Source organism: Eptesicus fuscus, chromosome 10, assembly GCF_027574615.1.
Source record: "Eptesicus fuscus isolate TK198812 chromosome 10, DD_ASM_mEF_20220401, whole genome shotgun sequence".
NCBI classification, from domain to species: Eukaryota; Metazoa; Chordata; class Mammalia; order Chiroptera; family Vespertilionidae; genus Eptesicus; species Eptesicus fuscus.
In genome coordinates this window covers 59356532-59369869 of record NC_072482.1, presented here as the reverse complement: position 1 = coordinate 59369869, position 13338 = coordinate 59356532, and the positions used below count along the sequence as shown (strand labels likewise).

The 13338-nt window shown below is 40.9% G+C and overlaps 1 protein-coding gene across 2 annotated transcripts in view; it reads left to right on the top strand.

Moving 5' to 3' along the window:
* Window positions 1–933: 933 nt before the first annotated feature.
* Window positions 934–13338, top strand: part of PDSS2 (decaprenyl diphosphate synthase subunit 2) — a 197916-nt gene continuing 185511 nt past the window's right edge. For both annotated transcript variants that reach the window (XM_008156109.3, XM_054722165.1), the window contains exon 1: window positions 934–1490. In XM_008156109.3, the coding sequence (XP_008154331.2) occupies window positions 1198–1490 (293 nt within the window). In that variant the 5' untranslated portion in view covers window positions 934–1197. The remainder of the gene's footprint in view (window positions 1491–13338) is intronic.

Genomic DNA, 13338 nt, shown 5'->3' with positions numbered 1-13338 from the left:
GATAAAGAATAGGTAGCACTATAGAAATGATAACCACACTGATGGCAATAAGGAAAAAAGAATGGTTGGTAACTCCAACGTAGTTAAGAGCGTGGATTTAGAAACCAGATTGCTTGGGTTCACGTCCCTGCTCAGTGTGGCCTCAGGCAATTTACAGGACAGGGCTGTGCCTGTTTCTTCATAGAAAACGTGGAGAATACTACCTACCTAATGGGGTGGCTTTGAGGATTATGCGATAATGCACGAGCTATAATGAAGTACTGGAGTCAGCGGTCCAGTTTTGAATCCTGGATGGGGAGCTCTCACAGGCGTTACACCAGCCTCAGCGAGGCCAGCGACTTGGATCAAGGCAGAGGACATTCCTCGGGGAAAAAGATCCCTTTGGGCCGGGCCCCGCCCCTTTCCTTCTGGTTGGGAGCTGCGGGCACGAGATCAGAACCACGCGTGCACTTGGTATCCCCACTACCACCGAGCCACAGCTCCGGAGAGCCCGCAGCCGCAGAGGTCGCCACCACGCGGGCCCAGGACCACCGGCAGGGCGGACGACGAGAGCTACCAGCCGGCGGCTTTCCAGAGAAGGTGGCCGACGCCCTTCTTCCCGGGCGGGCTGGAGGCCGCAAAAAAAGACCCTCGTTCATGACACAAATATTTACGTGTGCCCACTCTGTGCTGGGCGCTGGGAATGCTCCGATGATCACGCTCGGCTTAGACTCCAGGCACTGGAGCCGCACTAAGCATCGGCCCCGCCATTCCCACCACCCTCGGACCCTACAGGCCAGAACCAGGAGGTGGGAGGAGCTGAGGCTTCCCCCTCCGGAGTCACGCCCCCTCTGGGCTTTCACGGCTTGCCGTAAAGTAGGGAGCAGCCTTCGCTCCAGAATAGCCCGCCTCCGTCTTTACGACAGGCCGCATTCCCCGCCTCTAAATATGGCGTCCCCCATTTAGGTACCCGCCGTGGTTTCTACCCCAGCTGGCCGGGGGCAGTGCTGAGCCAGGGCAATTGCCTGTCTAGACGGGGCTGCAGAAAGCTGCCGTTCAAGTCCGCTTCTGGTTACGGCTTCAGGAACCCACGCACCGCTAAGGGCCGAGAGTCGCCGAGTCCTTCTAGTCCCTGCAACTTCCTCCTCTGCCCCTGGTTCGTTTCCCCGCGCTACCTCCGGGCACCCCGACGCCCCAGACACTCCCAGACGCAAAACTATGAGCCTTCCGCCACGGCTGTTGCGCTGGCCCCGCCAGCTGCGGGCGTCGGGACCCCCGCGTCGCCTGTGGTGGTGCCCGTCCCTCGGCACCATCTCGGTGGGCTCCCGGCGTGGCCAGTCCTCCAAGTCCCCGGCCTACTGGAATCAGGTGGTGTCAGAGGCGGAGAAGATCGTGGGCTACCCCACGTCCTTCATGAGCCTCCGCTGCCTCCTGAGCGACGAGCTCAGCAACATCGCTATGCAGGTGCGGAAGCTGGTGGGGACTCGGCACCCTCTGCTTACCACCGCCAGGTGAGCTCCTCTCTCCCCGCTGCCACACTCGCACCCACTCGCGAGTCCTGGTTCATGACCGACACACCGTTCGTGCTTCCCCAAGACCGGCTCCCCGCTTGTCTCTTTTTACCTCTTCCTTCCCTCAGCCCTCCTAGACACTGGATGTGGTCTCTTCTCTAGTCCACTCACTTCAGCGTCCTTCCTCTCTTTGCTCAGTTGAGCGGATACGTGGTTTTCTTTTGAGGAATACGTGTACACTTTTTGCGTTTTCCCTTAATTATGGAGAGCGAAGACGAACTCAGTGATTAGTGGAGGAACTGAGTTAGGGATGTGAGTTTGAGTCACTTGCTAGAAATGGTCTTTGAAAAATGGAATGGGTTCGTTTTCGATTCTGCACTATTCAAGAGGTCCCCTCTAGAAAGAATGGAAAGGGGAGATAGGCTGAAGGTAGACAGTTCTTTCCAAGAATGCCCCAGGCTTGAAGTAGGAATTTATCCAGTCAGTAGTCATTATCCAGTCTTGGGATTTTTTTTTATCACTTATGCTGGAGTTCCATGAAAGCTGCCATTAGGATTTTAAGGATCACAACTTTTGCTTCCACTTAAAAAACAACACACCACCTTTTTTTAAAATATATTTTATTGATTTTTTACAGAGAGGAAGGGAGAGAGATAGAGAGTTAGAAACATCGATGAGAGAGAAACATCGATCAGCTGCCTCCTGCACACCTCCTACTGGGGATGTGCCCACAACCAAGGTACATGCCCTTGACCGGAATCGAACCTGGGACCCTTCAGTCCGCAGGCCGATGCTCTATCCACTGAGCCAAACCGGTTTCGGCACACACCACCTTTTTACTTGTAAATAATTTCAAACATATTGAAAAGTTGCAAGAATAAAAATAGTACAGTGAGCACACTTGTATACCCTTTAATCAGATTCACCTACGATCACATCTATACTAATAAAAGCCTTGGGGGTGATCAGGCCAGCAGGGGAGGGTATTTGGGGGCAATCAGGCCTGCAGAGGAGCAGTTAGGGGGCAATCAGGCCATTAAGGGAGCAGTTAGGGGGCAATCAGGCAGGTAGGTGAGCGGTTAGGAGCCAGCGGTCCCAGATTGTGAGAGGGATGTCCAACTGCAGGTTTAGGCCCGATTCCACAGGGATCGGGCCTAAACCTGCAGTTGAACATCCCCCGAGGGGTCCCATATTAGAGAGGGTGCAAGCTGGGCTAAGGGACACCCTCCCCAGTGCACGAATTTCGTGCACCGGGCCTCTAGTGTATATATAAAATATATATACACACATACACATATATATTTTTTTCTGAATCATTTGATGGTAGATTATATACATCACTAGAGACCCAGTGCACAAATTCATGCACGGGTGGGATCCAGCCAGAGGGAGGGGTCGTAGGCAGTTGGCCGGCCAGCCCTGCCCCCCCTTGAACTCCCGGGAGAGGGGTCAATTTGCATATTAGGCTTTTATTATATAGGATGGTCCTTTACTCCTAAATACTTCATTGTGCATTTCCTAAGCATAGGAATATTATTGACATAATTACATCACAGTAATCAATTTAGGCACATTTAATGTTGAACAATGCTTTTATTTAATTTATCATTGGTATTCCAGTTTTGTTAATTGACCTAATAATGTCCTTTATAAAAGCATTCTTTCCTCCTCTAGTACAGGATCCAGTGTAAGATCAGATATTGCATTTAGTTGCCATGTCTCTTTAGTCTCCTTCAATCTTGAGGAACATTTCCACAGCTCTTCCTTGTTTTTATGACTAGAGCAGTGATTCTCTAATGGGACAGTTGTGCCCCCCTGGGGAACTTTTGGCAGTGTATGGAAATCTTGTCACAACTAGGATATGCTACTGGCATTTAATGGATGGAGGCCAGGGATGCTGTTAAACATCCAACAGTGCCCAGGCCAGTCCCTAACAATGAAGAATTATGTGCCCCACAATGTCAGTAGTACCAAGGTGGAGAAACCCTGGATGAAAATGATCTCTTTTATGTTTTCTTTTTTTAAATTAATCTTTACTTTGAGATAATTGTAGATTCACTTGCAGTTGGAAGAAATAATACAGAGAGATCCAATGTACCATTTAGCCAGATATTCCCAGTGGTAACATCTTGCACAACTACAGTACAATATCATAAGCATGATACTGATGTTGATGCAGTCAAGATGCAGAACATTTCCATCACTACAAGGATCCCTCACTTGCCTTTTTATAGCTACCCCCACTTCCCTTGCCCACCCCCTTGCTTTAATTTTTTGAGACACCTGTAGTTTCTTTGTTGCCACAAAAGTTACCGAATATCAATAGTAGAGTGATTTTATTTCTTGGCATCATTCCCAGTTACCAAGAATGTCATCTTATGAGTGGGCTAAAGTTGTCCTATAGCTGGAATGTTAGTTCTCCAGAGATTCTATATGATAGACACTCAACACACAGACACAAACATATTATAAAGCTTAATAATGGAACTAAAGAGTTTATTACTCAATTTAAGAACTATAACTTTACCAATCCTGTTGATGATGAGTTACTCCCCTGTCCATCTGCCTGACTTTATGTATACTGGATTTTGTGTTTATTTTTCCTTTTTAAAATTGCATGAATGTTTCCATAACTAATAACATGTTTAATTTTTCTTCTTTTTGAAATTTATTAACATGGTAGTTTATTGCATATAATCTGTTATGACTTGCTCTTTAAATGCATCATTGTTTCTAAGATTCATCCATGTTGTGTTTAACTGTACTTCATTAGTTTTTCACTGGTATCTAAAATCCTATTGTGTGAATATGCCACAGTCTTTTCTTTTTAAGTGAGCTTTTGGGTTGTTTGCTTTTTTTGGTCTTATGAAAGTACTGCTGTGAATATTCTTGCACATATCTCTTGGTGTACTTGTCAAGAGAACAGATACAGGAGTATATGCACATGTTCAGCTATAGTAGATAATACCAAATTGTTTCCTAGAGTGGTTGTACCAGTTTACACTCTCTTGAGCAATGTCTGAACTCAGGTTACTCCATGTTCTCACAACACTAGAACTATGAGGTTTCTTAATTTTTGCTAATCAAGTCGTGGGTTTCTGTGTGTGTGCGTGTGTGTGTGATGCGAGGTAGTGTTAGCGTTGGAAGTTGTACTTGTATATTACATTGTGCATATTGTAGTCTCTGTAATAAAGCATTGAAGTGAAAACAGTAGAGCTAAAAAGAGCCTTATTAATTTGTATATTCTGAGAGTTCCAGTTCATCTAGTTAATTGCCAGACTACATTTGGGTTCTTGGAGACGATCCCTTTGAGACCACCAGAAACACACTAGATGAAAGCCTGTAAGATTGATGGCTTTGAAACTTTCCAGATTGTGTCCTACCCTGCATACCTAGTTACATACTACAGTGAAAGAATTGGAGGGGATAAAATAAATAAATTTCAGCGAAGTTGTTGGAGTAACATCTATGAATTGCTTTATTTTGTAAGAAAATAAAGCTAATCTGCATGTAGTTTTATTACATTTACTTTGACAGTGTGTTGCAAATTATTTAAAGTCCACTCACTGGTAGCTGATGAGCAAAAAACTTGTCGGAAGGTGCATATACATGGTGGGGCAAAAATAGGTTTACAGTTGTTCTTATGGAAAACAATAGAGTAATTAATAAGTAGTAATACAGGAATAAATTGTGTTTTGTGTATTCACAACTGTAACCCTACTTTTGCCCCATCCTGTATATCTGTTTTAGCGAAGGAGCAGGCATTTATTTGATCCATAGTTTAGGCAGATTGTGGTTTTGTAAATTGTAGCTAAAAATATGGACTAGGCAGCTATGTTATTTCCAGTGTTATGCTCTTACTTCGTTGAGATTTTGTCAGCAAAGCATTGATAATTAAGAAGATGTTCTCAAAAAAAAAAAAAAAAAAAGATGTTCTTAGCATATTAGCAAAAGGACACAAAGACCCCTTGTAGTTGATATAGTTAGGAGCATAGGAAACCAGATTTGGTAATTCTTTTACAGTCCCATTTTATATTTGGAGTTTCTATCATTAAGTAAATCAATATTCTAACCTATCTGGTCATTTTACTTTTTGGATAAATCTGCATAGTATGTTTGGGATGAATCAGGTCTGTTAGCCCTAAAATTTAGATGAATGGTGACATTTTTGGCAAACAGCAGGAGAAAAAAAGGAAACCACCATAATCCATTATTTACTACCTTCTCTTTCTTTACCTAAGCCATCTCATCAAGAAAAGGGAATAGAGCCTAGAACTATACTCTTTTAACAGTTTAATTGAGAAGTGAGATTACATTTTAAATGGAGATTTGGTAAGATAATGATTTTATCACTTGAAACAATGTAGCAATTACCTAATATTTTACCCTTATTCGTCTAAATTTTTTAGGATCTCTCTTGTAAGCCCCAATTAGATAAATAATCCTCAATTAATTAATGAAATGTTTATTGAAACTTATGGAGGAATACAAAGAAATATAAAACACAGTTTCCTTTAATGAGTAGACATTTTGTTGGACCCCAATATATAGGGTTAGGCAAAGTAGGTTTACAGTTGTCCATATGGAAAATAATGCAACAATTAATAATAATATAAGAATAAGCTCTGTTTCATGTACTCACAACTGTAAACCTACTTTTGCCCCACCCTGTATTTACAAATATCTGACAGATATAAGTAAATGACTTGTGGCTAATGAGTAGTAGAGCTATATTAGCTATTAATTACATTTAGAGATACTAACGTGGCCTGGAATAGTAAAGAACCTTTCATGAGATGGATGAATAGAAATTACATGGGTAATATTTTAGGGTGGTGGTGGTAGTATATTACATATTTTTTATTTTTTTCTCCTTTCTTCCTCAGGCTTTCATACCTCTACAAGGTATAGAGAGGCCCTAAAAAGCAAGGATAAGCAGTGAATAAAGTAAAAGGAGCAGAATGAATGGAGCTAGAATAGCTAAAACAATGTTAAAAAAGAAGAAAGTGGGAAGAATCATTCTGCCTAATATTAAATCTTATATAGAACTTCCTTGATCAAGACAGTGTAGTGTTAGCAGAGGAATAAAAAAGACTGATGGAATAGAATAGAGAACCCAGAAATGGATCAACACAAACATACCCAATTGATTTTTGACAAAGGTGCAAAAGCAATTCAATGGAGGAAGAATAGTCTTTTCAACAAATTTATACAATGAAATGCTACTCAACGATGAAAAGAAATGAACTATTCTCACAATTTGGATAAATCTCAAAAGAATTTTCTTGATTGAAAAAAGTCAGTTTCATCCCTCAAAAAATTAAAAATAGAATTACCATATGATCCAACCGTTCCACTTCTGGATATACATCAAAAGAATTGAAAGCAGGGTCTTGAAGAGATATTTGTTCACCCATATTCATAGCAGCATTATTCACATAGCCAACCCACGCCCCAAGGGAACCCTGATCCGGGACACCCTTCAGGGCAAACCACCTGGCCCCCACCCATGCACCAGGCCTCTATGCTATCTAATAAAAAAGTAATATGCAGATTGACCATCACTCCAACACACAAGATCAAGATAGCTGCCCCCATGTGGTCAAAGATCCTGCCCCCATGTGGACACAAGATGGCCACCAGGGGAGGGCATTTGGGAGGGACCAGGCCTGCAAGGGAGGGCAGTTGGGGACAATCAAGCCTTCAGGGGAGGGCAGTTAGGGGTGACCAGGTCGGCAGAGGAGGGAAGTTGGGGGCAAACAGGCTGGCAGGGGAGCAGTTAGACATCAATCAGGCTGGCAGGGCAGTGGTTAGGGGGTGATCAGGCTGGCAGGCAGAAGTGGTTAGGGGCAATCAGGAAGGCAGGCAGGTGAGCAGTTGGGAGCCAGTAGTCCTGGATTGTGAGAGGGATGTCTGACTGCCCTAAATGGGCAGTGGGATATCCCTCGAGGGGTCCCAGATTGGAGAGGGTGCAGGCTGGGCTGAGGGACACACACACACACACACACACACACACACACACACACACCGTGCACGAATTTCGTGCACCGGGCCTCTAGTGTTACAATATGTATGAATCTTGAGGACATTATGCTATGTGAAATAAGCCAGTCACGAAAAGACAAATACTGTATCATTCTACTTATATGAGTTATTTAGAGTAGTCACATTCAGAGAAAGTAAAATGGTGGTTGCCAGGGGCTGGAAGGAAGGGGAAATGAGAAGTGTTGTATAATAAGTGTAGAGTTTCATTTTTACAAGGTGAAAAAGTTCTGGAGATTGGCTGTGCAACATTGTGAATATACTTAAAAATGTACATTTAAAAATGGTTAAGATGGTAAATTTAATTTTACCACAATTAAAGAAAATGTCAATCTCAAAAGTTTGTATACTGTATGATTCCATTTATACAGCATTCTCAAAATGATAAAACTATAGAGATGGAGAACAATGAGTAGTTGCCAGAGTCAGGGACAGTGTGGGTGAACAGGAGGGAATGTAAATACAAAGAGGTATTTTGTGGTGATGGAATAGTTTGGTGTAGAGAGCACCTGGGAAGGCACAGGAGCATTTCTTTAATTATTGTCAGCTGAATCCAGTGGCATTGACAAAGCCAGTCCTTCAAACATGCTTTGCCAGAGGCAGGAGTGTTGTCAGCTTGACCTTCAGCCCCGGTGCCAGGGGGTGGGTTTTGTTATCTAAATCCAGCCAAGCACCAGGAATGAATACGACTTGGGCCCACCCAAGAATGTGCATAATCTTCTTTGTCTTGACCTTTAGTAAAACTTCCTGGTTTTTGCTGTATAAAATAAACACGCTGTATTGGCTCTGGGTCCCTGTCTCTCCATCAGAGGACAGTGGTCCCACCTGGCCCCAGCTTTTTCCTTCCATCTCTGTGTCTGTCTCTTTCTTTCATTTGCTCAATCCCCAGCAGCCCCTACTCAGGAACCGGACCGCTCTCTAGCCATGCTGGACTCGGAAAAGAGAGAGATATTTACAGTTTGGTACCTTGATTGAGAAGGCAGTTATATAAATCTGTACATGGTATAAAGTTGCATAGACTTGTATACACCTTCACATACAAATAAATGCAGTTTAATAAAATAATGAAAATGGAATAAGCTTTGTAGTTAACACGAATATACCTATGTTAATTTTTTGGTTTTAATGTTGTACTACAGTATATATTAGTAGAAGCTGGATGAAGGACACATAGGACTTTTTTATACTATTTTTGCAACTTTCTGTGAAATTATTTTATTATTTTGGAAAGCTAAAAAAATCACTTTGAATTGAGAAAGAAAACAATGAATGAATAAATGAATGAATGAATGAATGAATAGTAAGTAAGCCTGGGAGACAGGAAACCTGTGTGTTCTAATTTCATCTCTGTCAATAGGGAACACTGTGACCCTAGGAAGTTATTCTAAGCAATAAAGTAAGGAGATTGACTAAATGATTGCCAGTTCTAGACTAGTGTAGAAGTTAGTGTCATAACTGAATATGGCAAGTAAGGAAGCCATTGTCACTTCTCAAGGAGGAAGTGAGCAGATTGAATGCAATATGGTTATACAACTCTATAGTCCTTTTCCTACTATTTAAAACTCCTAAAAGCTCAGAAGACAATGTTTTTTTCAGACTCATAAACCTGATCCAAACTGATAAGATTATTTATAGCCTTTCTTTATTCCACTTAATGTGAATATTCTTGCATTTTGCTGCAGAAATATTAATGTATTTGATTACAGGTTACTGCCCCATATCCTGCTAGAGTACTGGGTTTAAATGCACCTTCCTAAAATAAAAAATGTTTAGCCTGGCCAGTGTGGGTCAATGGTTGAGCGTCAACCCATGAACCAGGAGATCACGGTTTGAGTCCCAGTCAGGGCACATGCCAGGGTTGCAGGCTTGATCCCCAGCAGGGGGTGTATAGGAGGCAGCCTATCAATGATTCTCTTTCATCACTGATGTTTCTGTCTCTTTCTCCGTCTCCCTCTCTTTGAAATAAAAAAATATATATATTTAATAAATTTTTTAAAATTTGGAAAGACGTTTTGTTTCAGGAACTTTGGGTGAGGGATTTTGGCCTGTTCAGGTGGGACAGTGATATGTAGGATGCAGTAGAAGCCTAGCTATGTGACGTAAATTGGTAGTGTGGGAGAAGCTGAAGAGAGTGACAGTACATCAACCCCCGCTTCTTCCCAGTACAACTTACACCCTGTGGTTCATTACTCTCTTGCTAATTAAATGTACTTATGCAAAAATATATATTTTTTTATTTCTAATCATTTAAATTTCTGTATAAATTTAGTTTTAAGTACTTTTAGCTTTTCTAAATTCACTTCATATACTACCTACTGTCAAGAACTTAATGCTTGCCTTTCCCAGTTGTGGTTCAGTGGTTAGAGTGTTGGCCTGTGGACTGAAGGGTCTCTGGTTCAATTCCCAGTCAAGGGCACATACCTGGGTGCAGGATAGATCCCCAGCTCCAGTCAGGGCATGTGAGAGAGGCAACCAATCGATGTGTCTCTCTCTCTCTCTCTCTCTTCTCTCCCCTCCCCCTCCCTTCCACACTCTCTCTAAATATCAATGGAAAAAATATCCCCAGGTGAGGATTTAAAAAAAAAGAACTTAATGCTTTTAATAATTATATGAAGGACACTTAATTGTTTTAAAGTTGATGACTAATACTTTTTATATAGAATTGGTTAAATATTTGTTGCTTAAACAGCTGATTTTATTGAGCAGTATGGCTTTGTTTTAATTGATTACTCTTGACAGAGTTGGTCCTTAGGATTAAATTTTTGTTTAAATACTGTCCTTTTACTTTTGCCTTCAAAACACTGATCTCTATTTCAGATTTAGATAGATGGGATTACTTTAGTATACATTTACTGGGGACAGATTATGACTTTTACTCTCTCTCTTAGAAGGTATTGATTCCTTGGTAAAGACTTTTTTTTTTCCTGACTGAGTTCACTACATTTAACTTGACTACCTACAAAACCTTACTACTCTTTTCTGCATGGTAAAATTCTTCAGAGCTCTTTGAATTTCTTATTAGAAATTTAATTTTAGCCTCCCATGTTTATGAAAGACCCTTTCTAGATTCAGTTCTGTAATTATTGATGGAAAACCTACGTTGCTTATGAAGAACTTTTTCTTGGATGACTAAGAGAAAGTTATAAATTTTAATTCATTCCACAAATATTTGAGGTGCTCTGGGCACGGGGTGTACAAACAAGAATAAGACATAGTTGCTGCCCTTCAGGAATTCATGAAAGACAGTATAGTGAGCATGAGTTCTGGAATAAGACTGTTTGTATTCATATCCAGGTTGTACCACTACCAAGCTCTGTGATCTCCGGCAATTTACTTAACCTCTCTGTGTCTTAGTTTCCTCATTTATAAAATGAGGATAATGATAGTACCTATATCTTAGGATTTTGTGAGGATTAAATGGGCAAATATAAGGAAGGTGTTTAGATAGTACCTGACATGTAGAAAGTATCCAGCTGTTATCAAACATCATTATAATTAGACATTCATTTTAGTGGGGAGGCATATAAATAGAATACCTTGAGTATGCATGCTGTAGTATGCATGAACAATATGCTGTAGAGACAGAAAGGGAGAGAAAAGTCTCTCTTTAGAGAAAATTGAAGACTTTCAGAGATGAGGTGACATAAGAGTTGTGCCTTGTTGGATGAGAAGGAAATGGCCCCAGCAGGAAAAGAATGTAAGATGTAAGGAATTGCTTAGTGCATTATAGGAAAGTAGTCATTTTGTATGGACTGGACATGGGTGTGATGAGGTAAAAAAGATAGGTTGGAAATGTCTACTTATGCCAAAATACAGTATCTAATGCTAGACTTTCCTTCCATGGTAAGCAAATAGAAAACTGAATAAAATATCAGTTATATTCTTGGAGTATAAACAGCTTGAAATACAAGCAGCAAGTCTCAATGAGATGACTTCTTTTGAATATTGAACATTGAGTAGATGTTCTTGGGATAGGCAGTGGTGATGGAGATAAAGTGGAAATAATGGATTCAAAGTACACTTTCAAAGAGTTGACAGGAGTTGGTAATTTTGAGACTAAGGTAAGATAACATTTAAAATACACTGAGTATATATGGAGTACTATAATGAGATACTGTTAATTGATAGAGGGCATAGAGGAAGAGAAGCATGTTTGGGTCCTGAGAGTAAGGGGAAATGTTGTAGATTTGTTGAACTTGAAGTGTTTGTAGCATGTGGAGATGTCCAAAAAGCAGTTAGGAATGGGTCAAGTGCTCTAAGGGAGGTAGACACCAGAACTAGGGTTGGAAGATGAGAATTAAAGCCATAGGTGCTGATGATCTCTTAGGGTTGGGGTATAGAATTATATCAGGTTTATTTGGTGGGAAATACAGAAATTGACTTTGGATTATTTAAGCAAAAATAGGAAATTTATTGGAAGGACACAGTAGATCATAATTTTAAAGGGGGAATTAAAAAATCAGGCTTTAAGAAGAATGGGAACTAGGGAAGCTAACAGATATTAGTAGCAGGAATTTACAGACAATTCCATTACCATATAACACCATTGTCAGGGAATTTTGGCTTGGACCACCTTTCATTCTTATATGGCTCCTCCAGGCTCAAATTCCTGCTAGAAAGAGTCTATTTGGCCTTTCTTTTGTCTTGTACCTAATTTAGATCAGTTCCTTTCATGGCAAATGGTGTAGTATGATTGGTTCTGCCTGAGTCATTGACCACAAACAGTAAAAGTGATGAAATATTATGAGATAGATAGAATCGGGAACAGATTCTGGGCAGGACAGCCCTTCCTTGAATTTACTGCCCTCCTTCCCCACTTCCTTACTGTACAGACATTTTTAAAGATGTCCCCATCTGAAATAATGTAATTAATCACTTATACTAAAAACATACCACTTCTTCAAAGAGATAACTCATTATCAGGTCTAGAACTTGAGAATGATATTTGATCTACTTTTAATTTTATTGTGATCCAATTTTTATATTCTTCAACCTGTGGGCTAAGTGGTAAAATCTCCCACTACCATTATACCTATATAGGCACAGTAATTAGCAAGGCAGAGGAAACACCGGAAACTATTGGCACACCAGGGTAGAGACTGATGGTTCCCTTTTTTAACTTTCATGATCTTTTTCCATCTTGGAAAAGAAGTGTGACACTGACTAATTTCTGGCCAAAAAGATGTTAGTGGAAGTATGTGGAATTTCTGGGAAGTATCCTAAAGGAAGAGGCCTACCATTTTTTGTTCATTCTTTTAATCTGCTGCTTTGAATGCTGTTGTGCTGTCTGGAGTTCTAGAGGCCATTCTGACCATGAAGTTGAGTGCTACAACCTATGGATGATAGACCGGAGAGAAGGAAGTAACATAGTATTATTGTGGGGTTTCCATACAGTTCTGGATAACCCCATCTTCAGGTTTCCTTTACATAAGAAAGAAGTACACTTCTTATTGCTTAAACTGTTGTTTTGAGTTTTTTGTCATCAGGTGATACCTGATCCTAGTTAATATACCAATGAAATAAGGAGTATGGATTATTTCTGCAATCTTGGCTTCTATTTTAGAGGTATAATTATTATGTCTCTTGGAAGTATGCTTTCCTTGGGCACAAACACTTTTAGCAGCTCCCAGTCTTAGACAGAGGAAACAAAATGTTGAGAGGTCATTAGTTACAGTTTTGAGCAGTGTCATATCCAGTTTCTAATTGGAAGAGGGCTGGATCAGCTGATAAACTGCATTTCACAACAATAGCCCAGTCTCCCAACATGGTAACTCTCAGATAGACCCTTGTCTGTTTTGTCATAGGC